At 38.1% G+C, this 22,121-nt stretch overlaps 2 protein-coding genes across 4 annotated transcripts in view; one reads left to right on the plus strand and one right to left on the minus strand.

Moving 5' to 3' along the window:
* Nucleotides 1-851: 851 nt before the first annotated feature.
* Nucleotides 852-21,195, minus strand: LOC115211723 (peptidyl-prolyl cis-trans isomerase B). The gene is made up of 4 exons (XM_029780381.2): nt 21,030-21,195; nt 6,790-6,991; nt 5,198-5,317; nt 852-2,304 (listed from the first exon to the last, which is right to left on the minus strand). The coding sequence occupies exons 1-4, from the start codon at nt 21,081-21,083 to the stop codon at nt 2,072-2,074; spliced, it is 609 nt and encodes a 202-aa protein (XP_029636241.1). The 5' UTR covers nt 21,084-21,195; the 3' UTR covers nt 852-2,071.
* Nucleotides 17,828-22,121, plus strand: part of LOC115211585 (UDP-galactose translocator) — an 81,213-nt gene continuing 76,919 nt past the window's right edge. The window contains exons 1-2 of one of the 3 annotated variants that reach the window (XM_036503797.1): nt 17,828-18,055; nt 18,106-18,148. Coding sequence is in view for 1 of the 3 variants with exons in the window: in XM_036503774.1 (XP_036359667.1) it covers nt 18,100-18,148 (49 nt within the window). In the remaining 2 variants the exon portion in view is untranslated. Of the gene's footprint in view, nt 18,149-22,121 lie in introns of all 3 variants that reach the window. The other 2 variants (XM_036503774.1, XM_036503795.1) reach the window with 2 other exon arrangements.

Below are 22,121 nucleotides of genomic sequence, written 5' to 3' on the forward strand. Positions count from 1 at the left end.
ACATATATGTATGTATGTATATATTTATTTATATATATATTTATATATGTGTGTGTGTGTTATTTATAGGAACATATCTGTTGTTACCAACGATGAACAAAATATTTAAAAAATTCAACAAAAAACAAATAAATTTAATTACAAATGTTTATGAGATGTCCAATTAAATAATTGGTCCAGCAGAAAATTAACAAACTGATAATGAAATTAACATAAACTTGCATAAATTACATACAAATTAATGTTCTTTGATATATTGTAATCTTGTGACAAATGACAAACTACATAATTTCATAATACATAAATACATATATAGAATGAATTGATGTATAAATATCATAAAATATACCCCTGGTATTTCAGAACTCAATAATACATTTTTAAACTCCAATACTTCATAATGTAACTCATTATTAAATGCATGTGGAAGAAACAGACATGTATATACATAACTGGCTAAAATGATAGTCAAATTTAATGTATTTAGAATAAAATTCAAATAAAATAAACTTTATAGACACGTATAATTCATAATTTTAATATTTTCTACAGCTGTTTCAATAGAGTCAAACATTATCATTTATATATATATGTTGATTAACATAAAATGATTAAGTTAAAAGTTATGGGTTACCCATTTCTTCAGGAGAAAAATGAAAAATCTTTTAAAATATCTTTTAAACTAATTATGTATGTCATTAGGATGTCCAGAAAGTTCTGTGCATTTTTAAGCTAAATATTTTAACTCTTCATTGAACATACATGAAATGTGATACAGTCAAAACTTTGGTGTTGCTTGAAGTGGTAGTGCATCTCTTCTTTGTTCCCTACTAAAAACAGATTTATCTTTCTTTCTGGTTGCCCTTTATTGACACATTTGAAATAGATAACCAACAATTTCATATTCCCGTTGTAATACTTTGCTTTCTTAAAAAAAGGAGAAAATGCTGCAAAGACTTGTAAAAACATTTACGAAGTTTATGGTGATGATGATGCTGTAGGTGAAGCAACTGTTCGAAGGTGGTTTGCAAAATTTAAAGCTGGAGAACTTAGCTTGGAAATGACAGTCGCAGTAGAAGACCTTCAAAATGGGGTGAAGATACTTTGAAGGCAAAAATCGAAGAACATTCAAATATCATGACTAGAGAACTTGCAAAGGAGTTGGAAGTTTCTAAAAGTACAGTTTATGAAGTATATTCATTTTTGCGTATTAAAAAGTGCTCAAAACTTTCCGGACAACCTAATAATTATGTAATTATACATATGATTATGTCTTTACTTTGTTGAAACAGCTGTAGAGTAAATTATGAAATATATATGAAATTTGTACTTTTCTGATTTACATTCCCAATATGCTGCTGCTAGCACATATATATAACATTTCTTTTATAAATGAACATTTTAAGATCTTTAATAAATGCAGATTTGAGTCTTCTTGCTCAAATTTGGCAGAGACATTGTAATGAACCTTCTATTTATAGTTAATCAGTTGGAGGAGTATATGGTACAGGTGGGATCAAGAAATGCAGTGAAAGGATTATCTGAGTGAAATAGCATCTCTGATGAGCAAAAATTTCACTTTGAAAGATTATGGTCCAGGTTCTATAGGACTAAATGAAGACCAATTTGATCTGGTATAATTGCTTCCACAACTTTTGTAGGTAATATTTTGTCAGTATAACATGATAAACTGGTAAATAGAAAAAATATATTTTATATTCAAAATATTAAATTTTCATTAAAAATTTAAAAAAAAACTTGTATCATAATTCATAAAAAAATTATTAGCCAAATGGGAAAAAATCTAGATATGTCCATAAAATTAATTTAAACTAATTTTCATTTTAACACATATTCACTATTCATAAACAAAAAAATTTATAGCAAAAATAATGATAAAAGTTAATGAAAATTTCAAAATTAAAAGCATTTTTGCAAATAGAAACCTCTTTTTGTTTTTATATGTATGTATTAATTTTTTTTTTTTATATTCATTTGAATATATTTTACAAAATTTTATTTTAAATAAATCTAATTTTCGAACTCAAAAAAGATAAACGTGAGTGAGTAGTCAGTCAGTTATTCCTTCCTTGCTGACATCAAATGGAGAACTCATCGGCACACTGCCACATGCAGCAATAACAACATCTTGCAGAGGTCGGTCCTTATCGTCTGTGTCTGTGGACTCAATTTTGCGAACAACATCCATGCCTTTGATCACCTTGCCAAAGACAGTGTGGTGTCCATCCAACCACTTGGTGATTATTGTTGTAATAAAGAACTGGGATCCATTTGTATCGGTGCCTGCATTAGGGAGAAACAGAAGTTACATCAGACTTTTCATTTTTTTTTACTTTTGGTTGTAAAGGGGGTGAAAAAAAAACAATATTTACAAGTGGCACCTTGGGCAAGTGTCTCACTGCATGCCACCATGAGCAAGTGTCTCACTGCATGGCACCTTGGGCATGTGTCTCATTGCGTGGAACCATGGGCAAGTGTCTCACTGTGTGGACCTTGGGCAAGTGTCCCACTGTGTGATACCTTGGGCAAGCGTCTCACTACGTGGCACCTTGGGCAAGTATCCCACTGTGTAACACCTTGGGCAAGTGTCTCACTGTGTGACACCTTGGGCAAGTGTCTCACTGTGTGGCACCTTGGGCAAGTGTCCCACTGTGTAACACCTTGGGCAAGTATCCCACTGCATGGCACCTTGGGCAAGTGTCTCACTGCATGGCACCTTGGGCATGTGTCCCACTGTGTGAAACCTTAGGCAAGTGTCTCACTGCGTGACACTTTGGGCAAGTGTCCCACTGTGTGACACCTTAGGCAAGTGTCTCACTGTGTGGCACCTTAGGCAAGTGTCCCACTGTGTGACACCTTGGGCAAGTCTCTTCTACTATAGTCTTGGGCCAACCAAAGCCTTGAGAGTGAATTTGGTAGACAGAAACTGAAAGTAGCCCATTGTATATATATATATGTGTGTGTGTATATGTATATATTTGTATGTTTGTGTGTCTGTGTTTGTACCCCACCATTGCTTGACAACTGATGTTGGTGTGTTAACATACCGATAACTTAGCAGTTCAGCAAAAAGAGACTGATAGAATAAGTGCTAGGCTTATAAAGAATAAGTCCTGGGGTCGATTTGTACAACTAAAGCCAGTGCTCCAGCATGACCACAGTCAAACGACTGAAACAAGTAAAAGAATAAATACAAATGACATTTGAAGGCGCATGGCCTAGTGGTTCGGTTGTTGTGTTCACAACTGCTAGATCACGGGTTCAATTCCCTAACTGGGTGACACATTGAGTTCTTGAGCAAAACAATTCATTTCATATCACTACAGTCTCCCTTTGATCGCTGGGGGAGGGGAATGTTGGCCTGCTCACCTAGCCAGTAGGATGGCATCATTTGAGGGCTAAAACAACGCAAAAAAGCACATTGTGATCAGTGATGTGTAACAACATCTGACATCTTTGTCAGTCACATGATCACGTGACAACAAACATTGACAAAGTCAAAAACAAGACATTTTTACACCAGAACTATCAATGAGCCATTTCAGTAATTAACTCATTTGGTAGCATATTTCTGTTGAATTACTTTCATCATCATCATCATCATCATTGTTTAACGTCTGCTTTCCATGCTGGTATGGGTTGGACAGTTTGACTGAGGACTGACAAGCCAGAAGGCTGTACCAGGCTCCAATCTGATCTGGCAAGGTTTCTACAGCTGGATGCCCTTCCTAATGCCAACCACTCCGAGGGTGTAGTGGGTGCTTTTTACGTGCCACCGGCATGTGGGCCAGTCAGGGAGCACTGGCAATGATCACGCTCGAATGGTGTTTTTTTACATGCCACTGACACAGGAGCCAGTCAGGCAGTACTAGCATCAACCATGTTTGTATGGTGCTTTTTATATGCCACTGGAACAAGACCAGTCAGATGGCACTGGCATCGGTCACATTCGTATGTTACTTTTTACGTGCCACCAACACGGGTGCCAGTCAGGCGGTGCTGGTGACATGTAAAAAGCACTATTCGAATGTGGTCATTGCCAGTTCTACTTGACTGGCCCCCATGCTGGTGGCACATAAAAAGCACCATTCGAGTGTGGTCATTGCCAGTGCCACCTGACTGATCCCCAAGCTGGTGACATGTAAAAAAAAACCATTGGAGTGTGGTCGTTAACAGTGCTATCTGACTGCCCCCCCCCCCCCCAGCTGGTGGCACGTAAAATGCACTATTCCAGTGTGGTCATTGCCAGTGCCGCCTGACTGGCCCACATGTTGGTGACATGTAAAGCACCCACCACACTCTCAAAGTGGTTGGCATTAGGAAAGGCATCCAGCTGTAGAAACCTTGCAAAATCAGATCCGAATATGGTGCAACCCCATCAGCCTGCCAGTCCTCAGTCAAACTGTCCAACCCATGCCAGCATGGAAAGTGGACATTAAATGATGATGACAACGATGATGAAGATGATGATATGTATGAATTGAAAATTTCTTCCCCAGAAGATAAAGATCTGTCATAAGGACTAGCAAGTCACCAAAAAATTGAAGTTCTCATAAAAAGGTGTTTGTTTAATGTTGGCGAGAGATGGAGATTTTTTCACTTATTCAAAATATTGAGAAAAACTAGAATTTTCTATGGTCTGAATTTAGTTCACAGCTCCTAGACTTTCATTTGTTATGCAGATTATTTCACTTGCAGCAAATCAGTAAGAGAACGAGAGATTGCTGTAAAGTCATCTGTGTCATCTATAAATTTCAAATTTTAACAATAACAGCAACATACCACTCAGATTAGCATGGGTATCATGTTTCTACAACCATACCCCTCATTTCAACATGAGGGGAATGTTTTTAATAACCATACCACTCATTTCCTTACAAGGGGTATGTTTAAACAGCCTTACCACATGTTAACACGAAGGTGTGTTTAAACAGCCTTACCATATGTTAACATGAAGGGTGTGTTTAAACAGCCTTACCACATGTTAACACGAAGGGTGTGTTTAAAAAGCCTTACCACATGTTAACACGAAGGGTGTGTTTAAACAGCCTCACCACATGTTAACATGAAGGGTATGTTTTAACAACCATACTATCCTTATTGACATATGTGGTACCATACCATCCAGGTTAGGATGGGAGGTATGGTTTTAGACACATTCAATTTTGATTCTTACCTGCATTTGCCATACTGAGCCATCCAGGTCCTGTGTGGTTAAGTGTAAAGTTTTCATCGTCGAACTGGTAACCATAAATACTCTTGCCACCACGACCATCAAAATCAGTGAAATCACCACCTGAGGATAAAGAAGAAACAATCATACTTACATTGAGAGATGAGCAGTAAGACGTGTTATTTACAGACCTAGCTAACCCACACCAACAAGGAAATAAAACAGGATAAAGTGATGATGACGATGATGATGATGGTTGTAATGGTAATGATGAAAATGAAAACTAGGGAATCTTGGAAATAAATGAGGTGTTAGAGTCTGTATGTTTCCAAGGGTTGTATATGTGTAGGGTGAAGCAGGGGGGGGGTCTTGTGGCTGTCAACATGTTTCAGAATTAGTAACTTCTATCTAGTTCCCATAATCTCCCTCGGTTTGTTTTTTCATCTGTCAACCAGTTTGTTACACTCCTCTTCCTCCTACTCCCCCCTCCCCCAAACCACTTCTAGTGCGTAACTAGTACTTATTTAATCAACACCCGAAAGGATGAAAGGCAAAGTCGACCTCGGCAGGATGTGAACTCAGAATGTAGCGGCAGATGAAATACCTATTTCTTTACTACCCACAAGGGGCTAAACACAGAAGGGACAAACAAGGACAGACAAACGGATTAAGTCGATTATATCGACCCCAGTGCGTAACTGGTACTTAATTTATCGACCCCCGAAAGAATGAAAGACAAAGTCTACCTCGGCGGAATTTTAACTCAGAACGTAACGGCAGATGAAATACCACTAAGCATTTCGTCCAGCGTGCTAACGATTCTGCCAGCTCACCACTTTACTGATATTTTCCATTGATCCCTCCGCCACCCTTGTTCATCAGTCACTACATTCACTCCTACCCCCATCTCTAACCATCTGTCACTCTCCTCTCATTCTCTTATGAACTTATTCCTCCACCCTTCCCAATTCTTTATCCATCCTCTCCCTTCTACTCACCTTCTAATAGGCTCTGACACCTTACACCATCATCCTTATCTTCCTGTCAATTACTCCCACCTACCCTTTATATAACGCAGGGCAACCCATGTATCTCCTCCATAACAAGGCACCTTTGCTTGTCTCCCAATCGTAATTCAGCCTCTCAGCATCTGCCAGGAACCCACCACGCCCTCACCACCACCTCAATGGCTTTTATTTTCTTTGTCTGGCAAGTTACACAGTAACCTCACGAGTGCCAGTGTCACGAAAAATGTACCAAGAGCAGTCTGTGAATTGATTGGCCTTACTAAGGGAGTCCAGCTGTGGAAACCGTGCCGACAGAAGTCACTGGGGCTCAATGCGGGTTCCTTTGTTTGTTGGAGCTCATCAAACCATCCAACCCATGCCAGCGTGGAAGACAGACATTAAGTCATGATAACAATGATGGCAACAGCAGTGATGATGAGGATGATGATGGTGATGGTGATGGTGATGATGATGATGGTGGTGGTGGTGGTGATGATGAGTGTGATGATGATGATGATAACTGGCCTTGGATCATAAAAAAAAACGAATATGAATAATCATTAAAAAACCCCAAATTTGTAGACCAACCTTGGATCATAAAATCTTTAATAACTCGATGGAATTTGGAGCCTTTGTAACCATAACCATTTTCTCCAGTTGCCAATTGATAGAAGTTTTCTGCAGTTTTTGGAGTTGTTTCCATAAAAAGACCAAACTCAATTCGGCCAGCTTCTTTGCCGCCAATTTCAATGTCAAAAAAGACCATCTTGGAGACGGTGGTTTCGCCAGCCTAAAACAAAAACCAAACAGCGGAAAAATGTCAACAATTTTTGAACAAATCATTCTTTATTGCTTTTTCAATAAAAACCAAAGAAAAACATCAAAAATCTATAAATCTATGAAGCGAGAAGCATTATACTTCCTCGTTTGAGTTTCAGCCAGATGGCAGCTGTTACGCTTTGGCCTCACAAGCCATTGTTTGATTGCTTCTGATAATTTTTGTGTTTCTCTTTGCTGTTCTACAATTCTAAAGTGACATAAAAAAACATTCATTCTGAATTCTTTTGTTTGTTTCAGCCATTTGATTGCGGCCATGCTGGAGCACGGCCTTTTAAAAAAAAAAAAAAATCAACCCCAGGACTTATTCTTTGTAAGCCTGGTATTTATTTTATTGGTCTCTTTTTTGCTGAACTGCTAGGTTACGGGGATGTAAACATACCAACATCGGTTGTCAAGCGATGGTGGAGGGGCATTGCCAGGGCCGCTGATTGGCTCCCGTGCCAGTGGCACATAAATAGCACCATTTGAGCATGACTGTTGCCAGCGTCACCTTACCAGATTTCTGTGACTGTTTTGGCAGAATTTTTACAGCTGGATGCCCTTCCTAACACCAACAACTCAGCAGAGTGGACTCTCAGTAATATATATATATATATAAATATATAAAACTGAGAATGTGTCTGTCTTGGCAACCAATGTTACTGTGTTTATATCCCTGTAACTTAGCTATTTGGCAAAACACACTGATAGAATAACTACTAGGCTTACAAAGAATAAATCCTGGGGTCAATTTCTTTGACTAAAGGTGGTGTTCAAGCATGGCCACAGTCATATGTCCGAAGCAAATAAAACAATAAAAAACTATGCCACTTTTAATCCCGACCAATGCTGGGTATCTCTGCTAATGTATATATATATATATACCAATTATATACGTTTTTTTTTTTTTTGCTATTTACTTAATCATTGGTATTTTATTGTTATTTTAATTTTAATATTTCTATTATATGTAATTTTCTAGATGGTGTAATTTAATTGTTCATTTTGAATTGATAAAAGGTGATTTTTTTTCTAATTTTTTTTATATATATATATATATATTATATTGTGTGAAATTTGATTTAGTATTTCTAAATTGAATTTTTTTCCCTGTAAGTTTGGATTCATATTCCCTCAAATAATTATATTATATATATATATATAAACTGAAACTCTGTTGGTTTCAATGAAGAGTGTTCCAGTTGGTCCGCTTAATGGAACAGCTTGCACGTGAAATTACAATGTAAGTGGCTGAGTATTCCACAAACATGCATATCCTTAATGTAGTTTCCCAAGAAGATTCAGTGTGAGATAAAGTGTGACAAGGCTGGGCCCTTTGAAAAACAGATACTATTAATTTTCACCAGCTGAGTGGACTGATGCAACGTGAAATAAAGTGTCTTGCTGAAGGACACAGTGACCCAGCAAGAATTGGAACTCATAACCTCATGATCAGGAGTTGAGTACCCTAACCACCATGCTGCACTCCTTCACATATATATTCTTCTTTTATTCTTTTACTTGTTTCAGTCATTTGACTGTGGCCATGCTGGAGCACCACCTTTAGTCAAGTAAATCGACCCCAGGACTTATTCTTTGTAAGCCTAGTACTTATTCTATTGGTTTCTTTTGCCGAACCGCTAGGTTACGGGGGACGTTTACACACCAGCATCGGTTATCAAGCGATGTTGGTGGGGGACAAACATGGACACACAAATACATACACAACCACACACACATATACAATGGGCTTCTTTCAGTTTCTATCTACCAAATCCACTCACAAGGCTGTAGTTGGCCCAAGGCTATAGTAGAAGACTTTTGCCCAAAGTGCCATGCAGTAGGACTGAACCCAGAACCATGTGGTTGGTTAGCAAGCTACTTACCACACAGCCACTCCTGTACCTATATATATAAGTATACACACAAACACACACATACACACACACAAACACAGTAAGTAAAATATTGTACCAAAAAAAGCATAAAAGTAATAAACAGAATATAAATGTTGAGAAAAAGACAAAAACTCATTAAAAATATATTTTTGGAAAAGAGAAATTAAGTGATTAGAAAGAAATAGAGAAGAACTGGTGTACGAAAACTTTACATTTATAGCACCAGTGATATTGTGGAGGTGGTGGGGATGGTGGTAGTGATGGGGGGCGGCGGTGGTGGTGGAGATGGTGGTGTCGGTGGTGGTGGTAATCGTTGTGATAGTGTTGATGGTGGTGGTATTTATATCTGGGTTGTAAACTGAACAAACGAGAGATGTTATAGTAAGTATTAATTAGGTTGGTGCATAATTATTGCGGCTTTTTGTTTCAACAAATTTTATTCAACAAAAACAACAACAACATTTAGCAAAAATATCTTTAAATGGTTATTCCGACCGGTTGCCAAGCAAATGGGAGGCAGTTATTGAAGTAGATGGTGAATATGCTCCGGAATAATCATTTAAAGATGTTTTTGTTAAATATTGTTATTGTTTTTGTTGAATAAAATTTATTTTAAAAAAAGCCGCAATAATTATGCACCAACCCGACCTAAGAAGACAGGCGTGAGTGAGGTGGAAGAAGGAGTCACGTGGGTAGTGTTACAGGTCACCAGAGAGCATATAAGTTGGTTCAGGAAGTCAACAGCTCAGGTAATCATCATCATCGTTTAACGGCCGCTTTCCATGCTAGCATGGGTTGGACGATTTTGACTGAGGGCTGGCGAACCAGATGGCTGCACCAGGCTCCAATCTTGATCTGGCAGAGTTTCTACAGCTGGATGCCCTTCCTAAAGTCAACCACTCTGAGAGTGTAGTGGGTGCCTTTTACGTGCCACCAGCACGGGGGCCAGTCAGGTGGTACTGGCAATGACCTTGCTCAAATCTTTTTACACATGCCTCAGGCACAAGTGCCAGTAAGGCGACGTTGGTAACGATCACGCTTGAATGGTGCCCTTTTACATGCCAGCGGCACAGAAGCCAGTTGGCTGCTCTGGCAATGATCACGCTCGAATGGTGCTCTTGGCATCCAACTAGCACGGGCACGAGTGCCAGTAAGGCGACGCTGGTAACGATCACACTCGAATGGTGCCTTTTATGTGCCACTTGCACAGAAGCCAGTTAGCCGCTCTGTCAAACGATCACACTCATATGGTGCTCTTTGCACCCCGCTAGCACGGATGCCAGTCATTGAATTTGATTTTGATTTAAAGACTGTTTTTCATATGGCTGATTGAAGAGCTTTGAGATCGACCCCACCACCCGGGACATGCAAGCGCAAGACCACCCTGCTTGGCTAAGCTGCAACAAAAGAGGTGCCACCTCCTACGAACAGAGCAGAGTTGCAGGGGGCACAAAGAAGACACAAACGATACAAGTCCATGGCCAAATCTTTGCTTTCGGTCCCACAAGGGCCTGACCTGCATCGGACCCTTTGTAGCACGCATTGGATTGATCAAGCACAGCTGGACACATCATGCCCTGTCTTCTCCTTCCATGTGATGATGACCTTGGTTGTCATTAACAACAGACGGACTATTACGGCCTATTAGTGAAGAGGAGGGGATTGTATGTAAAAGAGGGGGGACAGTTATAAGGGGATAGTTGAGCAATAGTGGGAAGGAGGAGTAGAAAGAGGAAGAAAAATGGGAATTATGGGTAATAAGGAGAACTGGGATACAAAGTGAGCGGAGCAGAGGATGAATAAAAAGAGGAATAGTCACAGATAATGGTAGCTGTCTGTGTGTGTGTATGTGAAGGCACATGGCCTGTTGGGTAGGGTGTTGCACTCATGTCATTGCACTGTGGTTCGATTCCTTGACTGGGCGGCACATTATGTTCTTGAGCAAAACACTTCCTTTCACATTCTCTGCAGGTGGGAGATTGGTAGAATTGCTGAACATTGGCCAGAGGTACTTTAAGGCATATCTTCTGGCTCTCTACATTCTGAGTTCAAATCCCACAAGCCTGGAGAAGGCAACGGGGAAACAACTGCAGTATTCGTCCCAAGTCTTGTCATGATAACCAAAGTTCTAGCAATCTCTTTAACAGTGGTAGGAGAGGGTACGGCCCCTCCTTGATTATATAGTGCTGAAGAAGGTTCACATCCACAGGACACCATCTTTTATCAATTCAAAATGAACAATTAAATTACGCCATCTAGAAAATTACATATAATAGAAATATCGAAATTAAAATAATAAAATATCAAGGATTAATTAGTTAATTAGGTATTATATTATTTGATATTTAGTCAACTATGTTATAGATTGATATATTAAATCTATAGATACTACACATGTATATTAATTATATAGTTAGCTTATTTAATGAGTTTGTCTATATTTGAACCATTTCTTATTTTGATTACAATTTAATGACTTGTACTAGCATTGTGCATTTTAATTAATTTTAAAGTATTTAATAATTTAAGTATTGTTTTAGTCTTCACTTATGTATATTTTCATATATATATATATATATATATATATATATATATATATTAAAGTATAGTTATCAATTAATTATTTTATTATTCTAGTTTATTTTTAACCTGATGAGTGGCTATATTTATATCGAAGTGATTTTACTACTACTATAATAATTTCTTAAATATAGCCATGAAACACGTGTCGTTATTCTACTAATTATATACATTTTTTTTTTTTGCAATTTACTTAATCATTGATATTTTATTGTTATTTTAATTTTAATATTTATATTATATGTAATTTTCTAGATGGTGTAATTTAATTGTTCATTTTTAATTGATAAAAGGTGATTTTTTTTCTAATTTTTTATATATATATATATATATATTATATTGTGTGAAATTTGATTTAGTATCTCTAAATTGAATTTTTTTCCCTGTAAGTTTGGATTTATATTCCCTCAAATGATTATTATTATTATATAAATATATATGTGTGTATATATATAGCTCTGTCTGGCCCCCGTGTTGGTGGCACATAAAAGCACCATCCGTTCGTGTCCGTTGCCAGCCTCACCTGGCCCCGTGCCGGTGACACGTTAAAGCACCATCCGTTCATGGCCGTTTGCCAGCTCTGTCTGGCACCTGTGCGGGTGGCACGTAAAAAGCACCCACTACACTCATGGAGTGGTTGGCGTTAGGAAGGGCATCCAGCCGTAGAAACACTGCCAGATCTGACTGGGCCTGATGAAGCCTTCCAGCTTCACAGACCCCAGTTGAACCGTCCAACCCATGCTAGCATGGAGAACGGACGCTAAATGATGATGATGATGATGATGATATATATATATATATATATATATGTATATATAAAAAATAACTGAAGAGGTGAGTAGTTGTAAGAGAGATACAATGAGCAAAGTATTTAGTCTAGTATTTGACTAGTGTCACTGTGACCTTAAGAGTGAGTTGGTGAACTTAAGGAGGAGGAAAGGGAGGAGCAGGAGGGGTGTGTGCATACATTCTGTAGGTTCAGTGTAGCAGACTCTACAACAGTAGAGGAGACTGCTGAGGTAAGGTGAGGTGAGGGAAGGATATAAGTAGGGGAAAGGACAATAGAAAGTGGAAACAAAATACCGTGGAGAGGGTGAGTATTGGTAAACATCTGTTTTTGGATATGAATTTCAGTGTTATTATGACATAAGTTGTCAGTTTGTTATTTTTAACGTTATTGTAACATGAGATCTCTGTTTGTACAGTAATAATCCGCAATGAATGATTATAGCAACAACAACAACAACAATAACAATATTAATAATAATAATAATAACATGAACTTGTCTTGAGGTCTCTGGGTGAGACTTGGAGCCAACTTGTACAAATGCAAAGCAAAAGTCAAACATAAAATAATAATAATAATAATAATAATAATAATAATAATAATAATAATAATAATAAAAATAATAATAATAATAATTTATTATTATTATTATTATTATTATTATTATTATTATTATTATTATTATTATTGAAAATATAAAGACCTGCTCGTTGAAATTGAGAAAATGTGGCATCTCAAGGCGGTTACAATACCAGTGATCGTAGGAGCACTAGGAATGGTCAAGAAGGGAACCGAAAATTATATGAGAATGATCCCTGGCTTACCATCCCTGCAAGAAGTGCAAAAGATTGTCTTAACTGGTACATCACACGTATTGAGAAGAGCATTGTCGCTGTGAGAACTATTACTATCCATGTATTTTAATTTAACTTTAAAAAAAAAGAAAAAAAAATGAACGAACTATTGAGTTTAGTTTAATGGCCTACCAATGTATACTATGAGTTTCTTTGCCCTAGGAGTCGGGAAGACACTCGGCAAGAAATGGAAGCAAATTTGAAAGAAGAAGAAAAAAAAAAATAATAATAATAATAAAAATAATAATAATAATAATAAATAATAATAATAATAAAATAATAATAATAATAATAATAAATAATAATAATAATAATAATAATAATCTGCAATGATTATAGCAATAAATATAACTCCTGGGTTTCAGAATTCAATGCCGTTAAGGAAATATAGAGAATGGCCACTAATAGCGGACTACAGCTTCTAATTTCCTCTTATAGACAATCAGGTAAATTTTAACGATTTTAAAAATTATGATATATTCTGGAAAATAATTTTTTGTTCTTATTTGGAAATTGTAAATATTAGAAATGGATTTTTGCCTGTTGCTGTCTTTACGTCAATTCTTGTTTATCGTGACTGCTGTGTGGATTTTTATCTGTCATTGTGAAAACTCTTGTTAAGCACTTTTATGTGGATTATTAATTATGGATGTTGCTGGGTGAATTGCTAAATAAAGCTGTTTATCATCATCATCATCATCATTTAACGTCCGTTTTCCATGCTGGCATGGGGTTGACGGTTCAACCGGGGTCTGGGAAGCTAGGAGGCTGCACCAGGCTCCAGTCTGATCTGGCAGTGTTTTTACGGCTGGATGCCCTTCCTAATGCCAACCACTCCGTGAGTGTAGTGGATACTTTTTACGTGCCACCGGCACAGGTGCCAGGGGAGGCTGGCAATGGCCACAATCGGATTGGTGCTTTTTACATGCCACCGGCACGGAGGCCAGTTGAGCCAGTTATCATGGAGAGGATCCATGTGAATTCCATCACCGTATGATCACTGCTGTCATGTGGAGTCTTGTCTGTCACTGTTGCCGTGTAGATTTTTCTTGTACAATCGACATGGCAATCCCCCACACCCTGCTGAAGGCCTCCCTCCTGGTTTAGAAGCACCATGGATTCTGTGCAAGGCACTTAACCACCTGAGGACAAGGACAGGTTGATCAAAAGTTGTTTTGCTCAGATGATGGCTACATGACTGGCCCAACCACCTATGAATGTGGAGGAGTAGGCCATGCTAATGGAACATTGCCTTCTACTACCAAACACCTACAGCACAAAAGACTTTGCAGAGTTCAGCAAAAATGCAAAGAACTGTGCAAAGAGATGTGAAATTATCCTTTAACCATTATACTTCAAAGAATCGAAAGAAGACTAGAAATTTCCAGTTCACATCATCAGAAACAGGCCACAGCTGTTGATTAGCTCAGAGTTAACCTTGATTGAACAGCTTGATAATTAAGGGCTTTCCAGCCATGACTATCATGTTCATAATTCAAACATATTGTATCTTGGACAAACAGGTTAGACGAAGTTTGTTTTGTTGTGTTTTTATCTTTTATTCAAGAGGGAAGGTCATGCTCAAAACCCTTGATGGGGCCTCTGATGTTGGCACTAGAGAGGTAGGGGAGAAAGAGAAAGTGCATCTTTAGATAGGGGGCCCTGGCCTCAATACTTGTTACAGAACCAAGAACCAGGTGATGGTGTTGAATGAAGTGAGGGATTAAGACCCACACCCAAGTAGACCCATACTGGGATTTGAACTCTAAATGTAAGGAGTAAGAACAGATACTTTAAGGTGTATTACCTGACCCCCTTTCATTCCCTTGCCCTTAAATAAATACCTTATTTTTCAACCTCAGAAATACAAAAGTTAGGGGTAACAGCATTGCTTTCACCAGGCTTTTCAGAAACAAGGAGTAGAAGTAAAAGTAGAACGACCTCTGGTGGTTTCTTTGATGGGCATTTGATAGTAGTATGATCAACTGAGTTACCTTCCCATAGAATTAGCATATATGTGGTTGAGTATTCCATGGACACGTGCCGTTAACATAAACTTCAGACAGAATCAGAAAGACAAAGCATGGGTGTAGGAAGGTATCTTTCAAATTCTTTCCCAAGGCTTCCACACAGTTTCTATCCACTCCATTTCACTATAAATACTTGAACTGATCTAAAAAAAATGGTAAAAGATGTTTACCCAAGATCAGGGCCATCTTAATAGTATCATAGCCCCACTTCCTTCCAGAAACCAATGCACTGGACAGAGCTGGATTAAGACCCATACAGGCCCTAAACACTTACAAGATTTTGGTACCCCCTATATATATATATGTAATTCAAAATACAAACAATAATAAACCATAAAATAAATTTTTATTTTTCAAAATAAAACAAAACCAACAGAAAGATGGAAAATAATGTTTATTTTTGTATAATTCCATTTTATATTTGGAAAGTTTTCTTCTTTTTTCAATTGCAAATTCTTTGACCAGATCCTCACTGTGACACCATGAACACTTTAAAATTATATTCTTCATCATAGACATTGCTTCAAATATTGTTAGCAAGTTTAAAGCGATTTCTTTTGTGCTGTAAGCCATTTACCATTTCTGTGGTGACCCCCTTCCCTTCATGCCCTAAGCACGTGCATCTTTTGCTTAATTCAGCACTGCATTTAGGATTAATTTATTGACAGCAAGCCACAGAATACATTGATCAGAATTGTAGCCCTAGAGCAGCTGTCCAATGTGCCCATACCTTCAAGAGGGCCCTGTCTAAGAAGCAACACAATGGAATTGAATCCAAAACCTTGTAAGGCGGCAAGTTGGGAGAAATGTTAGCACTCTGGATGAAGTGCTTAACGGTATTTCACCCATCATTATGTTCTGAGTTTAAAATCCGCTGAGGTTGACTTTGCCTTCCATCTTTTCAGGGTCAATAAATTAAGTACCAGTTGCATGCTGGGGATCAATGAAATTGACTGGCCCCTCCACAAAAATTTCAGGCCTTGTGCCCATAGTAGAAAGGAATCCAAAACCCTGTGATTTCAAAGTAAACTTCTTAATCATTCTGTCACTCTGCATCCACAGAAGCAAGGAAGAATTACAATGGAAGTAAGTAACCTGCCTCAAACAGATAACACAAAATTTGTGGAGGTTTTGAATTCAAAGTATGAAGTGGGTAACTCGATGCTGTATCTCCTCAGCTATTTCACCCCTACAGCTCGGATACATTGCAATCAACATCACTATTTTAACATTCACATTTCAATGTTTGCATGGGTCAGGGGGGAATTTGTTAAGGCAGACTTCATATGACTGGGTGTCCTTCCTGTCACCAACCCTCACCTGTTTCCAAGTAAGGCAGTATTTCCCCCCATGACCAGACATGCATCTCAGGAAAGATTGGAAACAACACCACTTGTATGACAGTGATGCTCGTTCACGGCTATCACATAACATCAAGACAAGGTTATATGCACACATAGGGTGACCCCTTCAGTCCTGAATGACCATGGGATTGCACCTAGAAAGTTACCCTCTGAGGCACAAGTCCAGGCAAAGTTGTTTATGGAAGACCAGCATTTGCCCATGCGTACCAGCCTCCCACCTGCACGCCACTGATGTTATCCAAGGGAAAAGCAGAGTCCCATGCAGTTTGGCATCAATGACATTACAACTCACTTCTACAGCTGAGTGAACTGGATCAACATGAAATAAAGAGTCTTGCTCAAGAACACAACACACGGCCTGGTCCAGGAATCGAACTCACAACCACACGATATATATCATTTAATGTACACAGTATAAAGGTATAAACTGCTGCTAGTTTCTTGCTGTGAAGACACTTGGCTAGGCAGGTTTTAGAGTGTGCCTTGCCTCCAAGCAATCTTCAGGCTCTGAGCACATGATCTGTTCTATTTGAAAATCAAGACAATGGTACCTGAGAAACCATGGGTAAAACAATGAGAGAAAAACAAAAAGGTTGATACAAAAAGTAGAAGCGTGAATAAAAACGGAAAAAGAAATGAAAGAGAATTAGAGTTATGTCCCCTTTGAAACTAATTGTTGCCGAATTATTCAACGTAGAGGGGCCCAAAGTCTGTAAGATATCTATGAAATCCACTTTCAAGTCATTGCTCAGCCTAGGGCTATAGAAGAACACATCCAACATGTGGATATTGTACAGCAGGATATTGTATTATATGGATTCAGCCTGAGAATTGTATTAAGGATATATGTGTGTGTTCTGGAATACTCAACCACTTACATGTAAATTCCGTGGGTAGAAATTCAGATTACTCATCTTTTAAACCAACAAAGAATCCCTCACCGACCACCAAGCCTAACAAGCATAGTGAAAGAAATACTTGACTGAAGAGGTCGAATAAGACCAAAACATGTCTGCAGTTATCTCCCAGCCCTAAAGCTAATATTTTCATCCCCTCATCACATACATGAATCTAATTTAAATTCCAGAGGGGTCAATCACTTTGCCTTGATTGCATTTAACTCTCATAAAGTCATTAAGCATTTGTTTCTAATTGAGTCAGCTAAGTTTGTTCTTTTTTTTCTCTACAACACTAATCTTAAACCAATTAAATATGTTCTTTTGCCTATTCATACATTATTATTATTATTATATCAGCACTCGCTCGACTGTGACAGTTACTTCCAAAGTGTCCCAGATTTACTAACCAGCTTGATATTAACAGAAATAATGGCACAAAAATGTGTCATTATATTCGCCTTTGTATCTTCATTCTTAGTTCGCCTCCTGTGAAACAAACTGTTCCATTGTTGTTCCACTCACAAGAGAATTTCAGACTGAAACCATCCCAACCATGACTTCCCTGTCATTTTAAACATTTGTAAAACTACATTACTTGATGTGTGGTTTTCTTTCTGAAAATAATAAGATGTAATTTGAGCAAAATTCGTAATTTCTAGCAGTTTGAATGACCACAGAAAAACTCTCTCAGTTTGAAAAATCTGTTATCAGGTCAGGTAAGACAAATTTATTTCTTACCATTAAGTTTTAATTATAAATCTCATATTTCATTAATGAATCTAGATAAGTGTTACTGCCTAACCCCAGTCCAATAACTGGATTTGTGAGGGATGTTTGGTTGTGGTATTTAACAAGGTGAGCTACCGGTGGTTCTCAACCATTTTCCTTTCTGACCCCTTTGTTTCCCGTTTTTACTTTACTGGACCCTCAGAGCCATTCGATTTTTACCTTTCACTTGTTTCAGTCATTAGACAGTGGCCATGCTGGGGCACTGCCTCAAACAACTTTTTTTAGTCAAATGAATTTGATCCCTGGACTTATTTTTTATTAAACCTGGTCTGTTTAGTTAAATTGCTGGGGTCTGTTTGGTTGAAGTTATGGTGGCATAAACAGACCAACACTGGTGGTGGTGGGCAAGTACATCCACATCCACCAACCCCCCATATATATATACGATGGGCTTCTTTCAGTTTCCATCGACCAAATCCACTCACAAGGATTTAGTCAGCCTGAGGCAGTAGTAGAAGACACTTTCTCAAGATGCCACGCAGTGGGACTGAACCTGGAACTATGTGGTTGGGGAACAAGCTTCTTACTACATGACCACACCAGCGTCTATGATTAAAATATTAGGAACGAGTCTCCAATGTCCAGACGATCTTCATTCTGTACAAATATTTTTACTTCGTGTATGTGTGTGAGTGTGCATGTATGTGTGGGTGTGCGTGGTTGAGTGTGTGAATGTGTGTACGTGTATATGTTTGTTATTGTATGTTTTTTTATTGCGTGTAATGGGGTTGTTCTTAACTCACGTATCTGTGTGCTCGCATGTATGTGTGTGTGTGTGGCCTGGATTCAACGTTCGATATTTCTTTATCTTCTCACATTAAAACGGTGACAGGGCAACCCTGACAAATCAAAACCTCACCACACCTTATACAATAGCCAAACATCACTACAATATTTCCTCTACCCAACTGAAAATAAGAACCACATGTAGGAACCCCTAAAATTCGGTGCAACACGAAGTAGCAGAGATGTGGAGTTTTGGAAGAAGAACGTGAATCACACGATGCAATTCGACCAAAAAAACAAATAGTTATTACTGCACAGAATACAGCACAAAAACCTCCCGTATTTTATTTGGCTATTGTTGTGGTACTATAGAAATTAAACAGGTGATAATGGGATCTTTATGCAGCTAATGTTTTGCCGTTTATTTATTTGTGGGATTTGAGTTTCTATTTTGGTTTGTTACTGAATAGTTTGTCAATCTGTAAAAGGTGGGAACGTTTTTGTTTTGCAACTTGCTGTTTGGAAAGAAATTTGAATAGAGGGAAACTGCCCAGGGTATGGGATCCTGAGATGAAAAGAGAGAACAAATATTTGTGTCTTGCAAGTCTGAAGGAAGGAAGTGGTGATTAATGGTCAAGATGTGAGGACGTTTGACAACTTCATATTTCCGTTGTCAAGTTTGACACATATATGGATATAAATTTATCAAAACATCCATTCGTCAGGAAAAGACAAGCGCTGGTGTGTTAGTTAACAAAAGTAAATTATTATTATTGTTAATAAATACAATATTGTCTTATAAAAGCCAATAGACGTGTGTGTGTGTAATCACACAGATGCACGCATTTATACACAATCATGCACGCACCCCGCGGTCGAATCATAAACACAACTGTTGACAATAATTTTTGTTTTTGAAAAACAAATATTCGAAAGACTGCATGAACGAAATAATGAATGAAAAATATACTTTTGGCAGTGTGTGTGTGTGTGTGTGTTGTGTGTGTGTGCGTGCGTGTGTGTGTGTGTGTGTGTGTGTGTGTGTGTGCGTGTGTGTGTGTGTGTGCGTGCGTGCGTGTGTGTGTGTGTGTGTGTGCGCGTGTGTGTGTGTGCGTGCGTGTGTGTGTGTGTGTGGTGTGTGTGCGTGTGTGTGTGTGTGTGTGTGTGTGTATACACATATATTTATGTGTATACGTACATATGTATGTATGTATCGCTAGCTGGATAGATGGATAGTCTCAATTGTGAATTGTTCCTGATCAGGAAGACCTGAGATTAATCGTGACCATCTCCACTCCAATCGTGACAATCCCATCTTATTCTCAGCATATTTTAAACAGCTGTTCCCAACCTAACAAACTCTGATTTAAGTTTGGGGTTGCGTGCGGTATTGCAGTATAATAAGGATCGCGAAGATAGAAACTTTCCCTTTTAGAATGAAGGCCACAACACAACTCTCACAAAAACTCGAGAATATTTCCCCCGGGGGCCTGTTGTGCTTTTCTTGTAAAGAGGGTCTCTTATCGAGATCTTCATGATCCAATGTACCTGGTTGTCATCAATCGTTGTTTAGCCCCAGGTCAGTCAGTCCTAATCGAGCAGACTTAGGCTCAAAGACATTCCAGTGCTGACCATTCCGTCCAATATGGGTAATTAGACCCGAATTACGTCTTTTTTAAGATGATAGAATGTAGTATGAGAGAGATTTAGCAGCTGTTTCTAACAGGTCGAAGGACCACGTAAATGCGACTCCCTTGTTTGGTGATCTTTCTAAATTTATACTAAATCTCGCCAGTTTGTTCCAATTAACGACAATAATTATTTTCATCTTAATGAATTCAACGAAAAGTTCTTTTCATTTTTAGTTTTAATTTACTTAACTCCATCTCGTAAATCTTTATCTCTTTTATTCTTGTTTCAATTTATTCGTATCGAGTTTTTTCTACTGACGAGACAAAAACTTATCTGGAAATTGCCAAATAAGAGAAAACGGCGAACTTCTCCTCCACCACCCTCATCTTTTGGCTATTTTATTGATTTCCATATATCTAATCGATGTTTAAAGAAAAATAATATACAGACCTTGGTAATGCAGAAGGCAACAGCCAAAACTGCGAGGATTTCTTGAAAAGTCATCTTCGAATGTGGGAAGAAGCTGCAGAAATAAAACGATGCGGTGGTGTTCGTGTTAGAGGCTGAGAGATGACTGATGCCAAACTCAGCTCTAAGTAGTGGCTACGAAAAGCCTACCCCCACATCCGAAGATGAAGATGAAGGAAGAGGAGAAAAAAAGGCAGGAAACGAAAAAAATATACAAACAAATTCTTTAATAAGTCAACTTCGGCAACGTGGCAGTTGCGTCCATTTTAACAAATTCGCCCCTTCCGGAATTTCTGCTTCTTTGGGTTGTGAGGGTCGCCGCTCTGGGCAAACACGAAGACGGAATCTTCTACAGTTTTATGACTTTTTTGCCGTTTTTCACGTAGAGCAGAGCGCACCTAGTATTATTATTATTATTATTATTATTATTAGGTACTACTAGCGAACAGTGGTCCCGGTGCGCGCACACGCGTAGTCGCGCATCCGCGCTAGCTAGTCGTGACTAGTTGATCCTACAACGATTACCTAGCAAAGTAAATAAAACACAAAATAAATAATTTTTTTACACAAAGTAAATAATTTTTGTTAAACAAAGTATATAAAAAGCCCAAAGTAAATAATTTTTTAAACAAAGTAAATAACACACAAAAACACAAAGTAAGGATCGACTAGTCATGACTAGCTGGCGCACCTTATTATTATTATTGTTGTTGTTTTGGGTCCTTGTGGCCAATAAAACAAATATAATCATCATCATTATTTATATTATTGTTGTTGTTGTTTTCAATCTGTCGTTTTATTAAAAAGTTTATGCGTGTGTTTGCATGTGTATATGTGTCCATAAGTATACCCATCTATGTGTGTGTGTGTGTACGTGTGCGTACATTCACGTATATACACACGCACTTATATCTCATCGTTTCACATCTATTTTCTGTGCTGGCATGGGTTAGATGACACATACACACACACGTGTCTGTGTGTATGTATATATGTGTGTGTGTGCATATATGTGGGATCTTTTCCTTTTGAATGGCACTTTGTAACATAATTTCTAGGTAATTTCTATGTGTG

The sequence above is a fragment of the Octopus sinensis genome, linkage group LG1 (genome assembly GCF_006345805.1).
Source record: "Octopus sinensis linkage group LG1, ASM634580v1, whole genome shotgun sequence".
NCBI classification, from domain to species: domain Eukaryota; kingdom Metazoa; phylum Mollusca; class Cephalopoda; order Octopoda; family Octopodidae; genus Octopus; species Octopus sinensis.